Source organism: Panthera uncia, assembly GCF_023721935.1.
Source record: "Panthera uncia isolate 11264 chromosome E2 unlocalized genomic scaffold, Puncia_PCG_1.0 HiC_scaffold_20, whole genome shotgun sequence".
Lineage (NCBI taxonomy): Eukaryota > Metazoa > Chordata > Mammalia > Carnivora > Felidae > Panthera > Panthera uncia.
The window spans coordinates 23810689-23820686 of NW_026057589.1; the positions used below are offsets into that span (position 1 = coordinate 23810689).

Here is a 9998-nt window from a genome sequence, read left to right on the forward strand (position 1 = left end):
CAGGACCACAGAAAAGCACTAAGGAAAAAACATTTTCACTAGGGTGGCTTTTTTTTTTTAATGTTTATTTTTGAGAGAGAGAAATCAAGAAGCACAAGTGGGAGAGGAGCAGAGGGGGGGAGAGAGGGCGGGGGAGGGGAATTCAAAGCAAGCTCCATCCAGGCTATGCGCTGTCAGCACAGAGCCTGAAGCGGGGCTCAAACCCAAGAACCACGAGATCGTGACCTGAGCTGAAGTCAGACGCTTGACTGACTGCGCCAGGCACCCCATCTTTTTTTGTTTAATGTTTATTTTTGAAAGGGGAGAGCACAGAGAGAGGGAGACAGAGAATCCAAAGCAGGCTTTGCGCTGTCGGTGCAGAACCTGATGTGTGGCTCGAACCCACGAACCACAAGATCGTGACCTGAGCTGAAGTCAGACGCTTAACCGACTGAGCCACCCAGCGGCCCCTAGGGTGAGCTTTCATCAACATCCAACACCTCCCTCCCACTCAGATTTCACAGATGCTCAGGACACAGCCCCTGTGGGGTGGCAGGGACCACAAGGTTCTGGACTGAAAGAGACGGTCTCTGCCCTCCAATAAGTCAAAGTCTGGTGATGGAAATTTAAAGAAACACACTTTAATATAGTAAAAGATATAGGACAGAAGGAAGCCATAGAAGGCTTGTAAGTGTAAGCCAAGAACTGGGGGCTGGGGAGTCCCAGGTGCCAGGTGTCCTGTCTGAGAGGTCAGTACCTACGAAGGTTCAGGGGAAAGAGGGATTGCGGTAAACATAAGGAACCTCGAGTGTAGACAGAGGTGAATACAGACAGGCAGTAGGCAGATCACAAACGCTGACGCACGCCATGCTAAGACCTGCACGCCAGAGAATAACAATCCTTCCGGCATCTCACCATAGCGCCTGTTGTTAGAGGCTGAGAGTGGGGTCAGGGGGACAGGTTGTCACAGTAGACGAGACCCAGTCAGTGGGATGGGTTGTCACAGCAGAGTAGACCCTGGTCATGAAGATGGGTTGTCACAACAGACTAGACCCAGGTCACGGAGATGGATTGCTATAGATTAGACCCCGGCCAAGGTGAGAAGTTAGACATGTCACTGTGATTTCTAGGAAAAGTTACGGTACCAAAGTTTCAGGATAATTTAATTAAAAAAACAAAATAAAACAGCTACGAGTTATTTCTTGCAGACTTTAAACAGTGACATCAGCTTAATTCTAAAGGGAGATCATCACTCACTTGCGTGCCAGCATGCCATCTTGACTCAGGGGAGGGAGAGGAGCTACACGAGGCTAGGGGTTGTGCTTGATCCCTGAAGACTATTTTAATCTATGCCCGGGCTCCCTGGCAAATGGCCCCGAATCTAAGTGCGCCTGCACAGAAGTGTGCCATAGATGGGACCATCGTGTCAAGTGCGGCGGGAAGAAAGAGAGGGAGAGGGACAGACAGGCAGGGCAAACACTGACTTGGACGGCAGTGTCAACAGAGCAGAAACCCACGAGGATGCTGAGGACTTGGTCACTGACTGGAGGGAGACCAGAGAAGGCCAACGACAGGAGAGGCATGGACTTCTGGCTGGGGGTATCAGGGCCGGGGTGAGGCAGTCAAGGACAGTTAGAGGGAGCTTACCTTTGGGCATACGGAGCTACCTGGGACCTCCAGCTGGAGCTCAGATCTAGCTGGGCATGCAGATTTTGAATTCATCAGTGAGAATACCATCATCAAAAGGGCAGGAAAGCCGAGAGACTGAAAACACTGAGAGAAGCAGGAAGAAGGGAGTGCACTGCGAGAATGAATGGAGGCGGAGATTCTCAGCAGGATGCTCAGCCAGCCCAGGAGCCTTTAAGCCAGCATCCAAGGGAAGCACCTCCACAACCATATTTGCCTTAAAAAAAAAAAAAAAAAAAAAGGAAGCACCCTCCCCCGGAAGATAAGAAAGATAAGGACTGAAAAGCATGCAGCGAATCCTTCAAATAAGAGGCCGTCCAGATAAAGACATCAATGAAACTGAATACACACAGTTTAGAAGTCACCCCACATATACATGGGGAGGGCAGCATGATGGCATCATTCAACAAATGGCACTGGGGCAACTGGGTTTTCATCTGGAAAGTGTAAAACCAGCTCCGTACCTTACCCCAAATAAATTCCAGATGGCTCTGTTAAATGTAAGAGGAGAAACCACGCGAGTTCTACCAGGAGGCACCAGAGGGAAGGCACACGGCATCACAGGCGCACGGCCGTAACCCATCGCGGGCGTGATGATGTGTACAATGCAGAAAGTATAAAGCATTTCTAATGATGACACAAAGCCCAGTCGCCACACAAGATTGATAACAAGAGCGCTAAAAAGAAACTGCATGGCAAAGTCAACAGGCAAGAAAAAAACCCCAGGAAAACAAATACTTGCCACTTCTACTAAAGACAAAAGGACAACTTCCTTGAAACTTAAAGAGCTCCTAACAATAAAGATCAACAACTCGGCAGAAAAGGGCAAAGGATATGGAAAGCTTGCCAAAAATAAAATGCTCGTTTTTTTAAAAGTTTATTTATTTTAAGAGAGACAAAGAGGGAGCGGAGGAGGAGTGGGGGCAGGGGTGGGGGAGAGACAGGCTCTGAGCTGTCCCTGCAGAGCCTGAAGCCTGCTTCACAGTCTGTCTCCCTCTCTCTCTGCCCCTCCCCTGCTCACGCTCTGCCCAGCTCTGTCTCTCTCAAAAATAAACATTAAAAAAAAGATGTTTTTTAATGTTCCACCTCACCCACGAGGGGGCTCACCCATGAGAACAAACCCACCCCACCCTCAGAGATGCTGCCCCCCAGCCACGACCCCCGCCCCCTCTGCCGCCGGGAGGTGTGCAAACAGACGCTCACACATGCCACCCCGGGTTCCAGAAGACGGACTGGGGCAGTTGCCTGCACTCACACAGAGGCACACACCCCGTGGCCTACCAGCAGTCCCGTTTCCAGGTTTCTAGCCCCCGGGTACACACGCATCCAAACATGAAGGGCCGCACACGTGTCATGTGTAGTATGTAAACGACTGGATTGTTTATAATAGTGACATGGGAACCAAATGCCCTCCCTGGGGACCCACGAAACCAGAACGAAGACGCTCCGTGGCCTGATGTGGACTGCATGTCCAGAACAGCTGCCAGGGGGAAGAAAGCAAGGCACAGACCTGTGTGCAGAGCAAGGCACCAGTTACCTACTTGTAAATACACGGCAAGTTCCTCTGGAAGTTTCTACAAGGAACGAAGAGAGAGACAGAATGGATGCTAGGAAAAAGGTAAGAAATCTCGTTTTTTTTACGTGCGAAATAACAAGTATCAACACGCAGGTAAAGGAGAGAAGGCGGCCCACACCTCGAAATGTCCTGTGTGTCCTTCTCCCATGTGTGGAGGAGGAGGGAGATGTTTCACTTTTGTCTTTTCAGTTTGCACCTCTGGTTTTGTGTTCTATTTAAATTTTTTTAACAGTTTATGGAGTTCCCTTTAATAAAACTAGATTTCGCCAAAAAGGATGGAGGCAAAAGCCAGGTTCCAGGAGGCCGAGGTGGCAGCGGAAGGTGAGCTGGCTCCAGTCTGTATCGTCTGGGGGGCCGGGCAAGGTGCAGCACCTGGGGGAAGATCCTGTCTGTAGATGTGCGCATAGGAGGTTTCAGAAAAATGTGCATGTGTTTACAAGTGTGTTAAAACGTCAGAAGGATACACAGCAAGTCGTTAAAAACGGACACTCCCGGCAAGTAGGAACGAGGTTGGCTGCGGGAGGACTTGCTAACGAAGGGACAGACAGTGGACAACGTGGAAGGAAGGGGTTTTGCTGTTTCCAAGACAGGTAAGAGGCCCATGACAACACTGATGTGCCGAGTGGAGAAACAGAGGAGGTCAAAGACCGAGGCGGGGGACTTGGGGGGAAGCGGGAAGGGCAGGAAAGGACAAAGTTCAGACACCTGAGCTAACACCCTCCCGGACGAAACAGAAAGATGTGACCACAGCAGAGACTGAGGGACGAGCCCGTGAGAGGGCCTGTGACGGAGAGAGGCGCTCTGCCTCAGGACCCGAAGGAAAAGTAAGGAACGGTAAGGGCGCACATGAGACATTTTGGGGGCTCGTGATTTTTCTCTGCACCCGAGACACCCACCTGAAACCCCAAACACGCTTACAGGCGAGATGCTTAGTCCGAAGGGTCTCTGACACCCGAGTGCCCCCCCCCCCCTCGTTTAGAGCCAGGGCCACAGGCCTGCGCTTCTCCTGGGGGCCGCACTGGCAGGCCGAGGCCCACCCCGTACGGCCTGATCACAGATCGGAGCGGCTGCCAGAGCATCAATCATACGAAAGACATTCGGTCTGCCTTTGTCTTCACTCTAGACCACCTCAGGCCTTGTAACTCAGAACAAAACAAACTGCTTGAGAATTAGCCTATTTTATACCATCCATTCAAGAGAGTGGCTGAATCAACTCCAGCCGTAATAAAAAAAAGAACTAACCTATTTTATGAAGCTCTTGATTACGCTTTTTCACTGTGACAGGAAGTAGCTCTGCGACACGACGGGTCTCTCCACACACAAGACCTCGTGGGGACTGGGGGGGAGTCGCCCTTGCCGTCTGCACTGCCTGCAGCAGGCTGGCGTCGGGAATCAGAAACCCTCGACGATCTGTAAACTCGTCAGGCGGCTCGTAAACTAATGAGAGAACTGGTGTCCTGAAAGGTGGTTTCTCAAAAAAAGAGAAACGTCCCAAGGATCTTTCTTCTGAAAGGTAATCCATCCAAGGCAGAAAAACAATACTCAAATAAACTATTCTCCCGAGACATCAGAGAAATTTTGAGTTACAGTCTCTGGGAGGTCGGCAGCCACCAATTTAACAAACAAACAAAAACGTACCTTCTACTAGCTTGCCTTTAAAAATGTAAGACTCCTACAACCTGCTTGGTAGGAAAAAAATAGATTAATCCAAAACGTCCTCAGTCCAAAAGGAGGGGGGATGAAATACGCAGGACTGAAGAGAAAATCAGAAATGGGTAAAATGAGGCCCAAGTAACCAGTGAACTTCCAAAACCGCAGAAATAAGGCAAATGCCGACGAGTGCCTGTAACCGTGCTGTAGCGCATGTAAGTACCTCCACATTACTCATTACAAACGCAAACCAAACTCCACACCAACTACAGCGGCAGCACTAAGGTTTGTGGAGCTGGACGCAGGGAGCATGAACTTGTGCACATGCCAGTTGACAGTCAACAGCCCCGACATGGGGCGGGGAGCGGTCGAAGGACAGTAACCAAAGGCCCCGCGGTTCGGGTCACCCTACCGCACAACGGCGGGACCACGGCAGCTCCAAGCAGATGTGGTCGGATGCGCGTTTTCAATGAGTAACTACACCACCGCCACAAAGTAAAGCTGCCTCCCAGGATGTCTCGATGACCGTCGCGTGCGCCTCACTGGAAAAAGAAGGCAGTCCTCGGGCCTCTGAGAGCTGGCCAAACACGAAGTAACAGACGAAGCGGTGCAGGCGGCCAGACTGAGCTCAGATGCGGGGCTCAGGCCCCCATCAGCGCCCGGAGCCAAGTGCAGAACTGGAGCCACCGCTGTGCCTTCCGGTCACGGCTCCTCCTTAACATCGGGGATAAGAGCAGCTGCTCTGGACAGACTCACTCCCTTCCCGTGGAATGCCAGATCCCCTACAGCGGGCAGAGCGTCAGGTTAGAGGGACCGGAGGCGGCCACTCACACCTCACAAGGTAACCGGGGCACCAACTACCAATGCTCCAGCTCTGAACTACAACGATTTTCAGCAGTTTAGGGAAGCGATGAAACACAGCCAGCTGGTGCCTGCCTGAGGCGAGACGTTACGAGCAGTATTCGCGTGCAGCCGGTGTCCACCGTGCCTCCCCTAGCGCTCTTGGGTGCAAACCCCAGGACACACACCCGAAGGAAGACCACCACCGCACTCCCGCACCGAGCACGCCGACAAGGCTCGGCACCCGCTGGAAATCTCAACGTCACGCAAGTCGTCTGGCTGTGATCTTCGCCAGGAGGATTCCGAAACACCAGGGCGGGGAGGCAGCTTTCCCCCGCCCGGTCCGGCTAGAGGGGAGGCTCCCGCCGGCTCTGGACCACCACACTGGCCCGACAGCACCGGGCCCGGAGCTCGGGGCAGCGGGTTCTCAGCCACCTTCAACAGCGGCTCCCAAGAGGGGCGCCACGCAAGGTGCCTAGCACCCACCGGGCGGGCTCGGATGGAGACAGCGAGGTCCCTCGGGACAGCCACAGGTGGACAGTGCTTCAGAGACGACTCGTGAAGCGTCAGGTGTAAGGGATTAAAACAAGAGCCTATTAGCCCCGAGGAAACAAAATCTAAGAATGAGCACGTGCAACCATCCAAGTGCCCATCAACCGATGAGCAGATAAACAAAACGGGTCTATCCACAAACGGATAGTATTCAACCCTGAAAAAGCAGTGAGGCACGGACACATGCTTCAATAGGAATAAACTCTGAGAAGTGGTGCTAAGTGAAGGAGGCCCGCCACAGAAGGCCACACATTGGAGGACTGTGTTCGTACGACACGGCCGGGACAAGCACAGGCCGCCCAAGCAGAGGAGCAGGAGCAGGGGGGGCGGGGGGGGGGGGGGCAGGGACTGCCGACAAAGGTGCGGGGCTCCTTCGGGAGGTGATGAAACCGTTCCGGAAGCAGAGAGCGGCAATGGGTGCACGACTGCGTAAGTGTATTAAAAACTATTCTTAAGCGTACACTTCGAAGCAGTGACGTTGTATGATTTTTAAATTAAATCTCAAAAAGCTGTTACTTGAAAAAAATAAGCATATACCATAACACATTATCATTTTATGTAAAGGAAAGACTGCGAAGGGTAAAATTAAACTTTTCCCACAACCATGGCTTCACACTTAAACAGGAAGAGAATGTGAGTCCCGCCGACCCCCAGCACCAGCTCAGGAGGAACCGCAGACCAGCACCCCCATGGCACCCGTCGGCCACTGGGCACGCAAAGCTACCGCAGTCTGCCGCCGGCTTTGCCCTTCCTTCCCGAATGTGAACATGTCGATTTTACCTCACTCACACTCTTAAGCGCCTTCTGCTTGTCCTCCGAGCAGTGAGGGCTGTTCAACAACACGGTGACTGTATCAGAAGACATACTTATAAGAACTGCTACTTTACAGAAGGTAAAGAAAAAACCAAACCCACGTCTTTCTTTCGAAAGAGTTCAGAGCAAAATACAACCGCTGACAAAAGAAAGGCAGGTGGGGCCTTACCAGGGCTGCTTTCCCGGGACGACAGAAAATGTTAGATTCAGACACCCCAAGAAGGCAAAACGCTCAAATGTTCCATTTCACCACAGAGGCCGACTCCAAGCAGCAAGGGGTGCCTCGGGCCTTAACTTTAACAGAAAGTTAGATGAACGTGCTTGAAATTAGTTTAGCAGTGACACAGGGCAGGTGGGGAAAACGAGGCACCGTGGTTGTTCTGAAATGTGAAAGCAACAGCCCTAAGGTTACTCACCATAACCTCATTATTGATCAATTTCCCATGGATCAAAGCTCCAAGCAACTACTTAAAAATAATTTAGAAAACATGAACTCAAACTCAAACTTGGGGCGCCTGGGTGGCTCAGGGGGTTAAGGGTCTGACTCTTGATTTTGGCTCAGGCCACGATCTCATGGTTCGTGAGTTCAAGCCGTGCACTGAGCCCTGCGCTGACAGTGCAGAGCCTGCCTGGATTCTCTCTCTCTCAAAATAAATAAACGTTAAAAACAAAACAAAACAAAACAAAACACAAGACAGAAGTATTTTACTCCATAACAGCGTGCCTGGCTTAAGTCTGCACTCCCTGCACATGCTGTGGGCACGTCAAGTGTGACCTCACGTAGCCCCCCGACAAGCCAGGGAGGCAGGTAAGCTACCTCTACTCCAGCAGGGAAACACCAGGAGGAGGGAGGGTTCTGGCCAAGGTCACACAGCTGGCCAGCTGGCCGTGTGTGGGCAGGGGTGGGGGCGGACTAGCCCTTCATGTCATCAGAGGAGTTTCTCACCAGACAGAAAGGCTCTCTTCGAGAGCGTATTTTCATTCCAGGGCTAGCGCCTGCCCCACCAAAACCATCATCGCCATCTTCCGCTTCTGACAAGTGATGAGTCTGCACACACAAAAGAATCCCCTTCAAGAGCTGAATACGCCTGGACAAACAGCCCCAGACGCTGGCGCACCGCACCCAAAGAGAAGGCAACAGCATGTGGAACTGACCACAAGGGACTGAAATCCCACAAACGGGTGGCATGCCACTGGCACCCCAAGAGCCTACCGAGCCCCCTACGGACGACCACAGCGCTTTCCCTTTGTTGTAGCTGAAACACCGTTTTCCTGCCCAGTGCACATCATGCGATTCAGAGTCACTTGAACACACATTTAGGAAAAAAACCACAGCCTCAGATCAACGCCACCAAAAACAGATAAGACTTAGATTAAAGCCAACGGAGGCACCACAACCACATCTTAGAGAAAAACACGGAAGAAAAATAAGCCACAATCCGGGGTTGGAGAGACAGCTGAACACCACCACCAGCAGAGCAGAGAGCACAGGAGTGTCAGGTGAAAACAGCTCAGACCCCGTGCAGAGGGCACCGGGCAGCACTCGAGCCGACAGCAACCTCTCCAGGGAGAGGCCCAGGGTGATAGCCACACACGCCACCCTGGGTCACAGAGAAACCCTTCCTCTCTCTGCACCGCTTTGGCACTGGGTCCCAGGGGGCTGGGAAAAAGGAGCTGGAGCCCCGAACGCTTGGTGTTTACATAGTTTTGAAACATGTAGAGGAAAGTTCACGTTTCTGAGGGAATGACCACGATGCCCTTCCTGCTTAGCTCGGAGACGGAGACGTTAACCTCACATTCCTTAGGAGACCAACACCCTGGGACTCGGGCAGATCTGCCCCGACAAAGGCAGGCGGACCTCCAGGAAACAGCCGGCTCGCAGGCGTCCGAGGCCCCGCGGGACAGCCACCACCCCACCGGGGAAAGGACACCTAGGCCGCAGGGACTCCCCGCAGCGCGCCCATCTCCCCCTCGACCGCGGCTTCCTTTCCTGCTAATAAACACCAGATTTTGGAGAAACCAAGGCGACACAAGGTATAACTCCTGTCGCCCAAGGGAACGATGAAGGGGACAAAAGCGCTCTCGCGTGTCCAGCCGCAGACGCGAGAGAAAGGCACAAAGGGGCCGCGAACTCCGACCGCACACGCCGGCCCGCAACCCAGGGGGCTCCCCGGCGACCTCTGCGCGCCAGGCGGGTGCGACCGCCCACGAGGGGCCCTGGGGGAGGGGGGTACTGGGGGTGGGGAGAGGCTGAGGGCGCGCACCTTGTGGCAGGCCGGGCAGGTGGGCAGCGCGCTCTTGCCGCCGTGGCCCCCGCCGCCGCCGCCGCCGCCACCGCCGCCGCTCAGGCTGCTCTGGATCTGCGTGAGCTCCTGGCGCAGCACCTGCTTCTGGTGGAAGCTGAAGGCCGGGTGGTTGGAGGCCATGGTGAAGAGCAGCAGGAACTCATCGCCCGTGCGGCCCTCGTTGAGCTGCAGCCCGTAGTTGTGGATGATGGAGTCGATGTGCGTGAGCGTGCGGTACAGCACGCCCGCCGCCTCGCGCTGCTCCGAGCCCAGCAGCGCCAGCGACACCAGGAGCTTGCTGCGCACCACCTCGTCCGTCAGGTTGGTGAGGCTGCCCAGGTCGGCCGGGTTGTTGGCCTTGATCTCCGAGTCGCGCAGCGAGTGGTAGTCCTTGCGGGCCAGGTCCTCGAGGCACGAGCCGAGGAAGCGCAGCTCGAGCGGGATGCACAGGTCCAGCAGGCCGCACAGGAACTCCACGCGCTGCGGCGACGGCAGCTCCGAGAACCAGCGGTACACGCCGTCCCTCTGCAGCGGGCAGCGCTTCTCCACCATGCTGCCGCCCGCGCCCCCGGCCCCGGCCGGCGGCCCCCGGCCCCGGGGCGCGGCGCGGCGCGGGC

At 54.1% G+C, this 9998-nt stretch overlaps 1 protein-coding gene across 1 annotated transcript in view; it reads right to left on the minus strand.

The window, feature by feature from the left end:
• The window catches only part of ZCCHC14 (zinc finger CCHC-type containing 14), a 57671-nt gene extending 47729 nt beyond the window's left edge, over positions 1-9942 (minus strand). Inside the window, 1 exon segment of the mRNA XM_049622631.1 lies at positions 9361-9942. Within this exon segment, the coding sequence (XP_049478588.1) occupies positions 9361-9933 (573 nt within the window). The 5' untranslated portion in view covers positions 9934-9942.
• Positions 9943-9998: the final 56 nt, after the last annotated feature.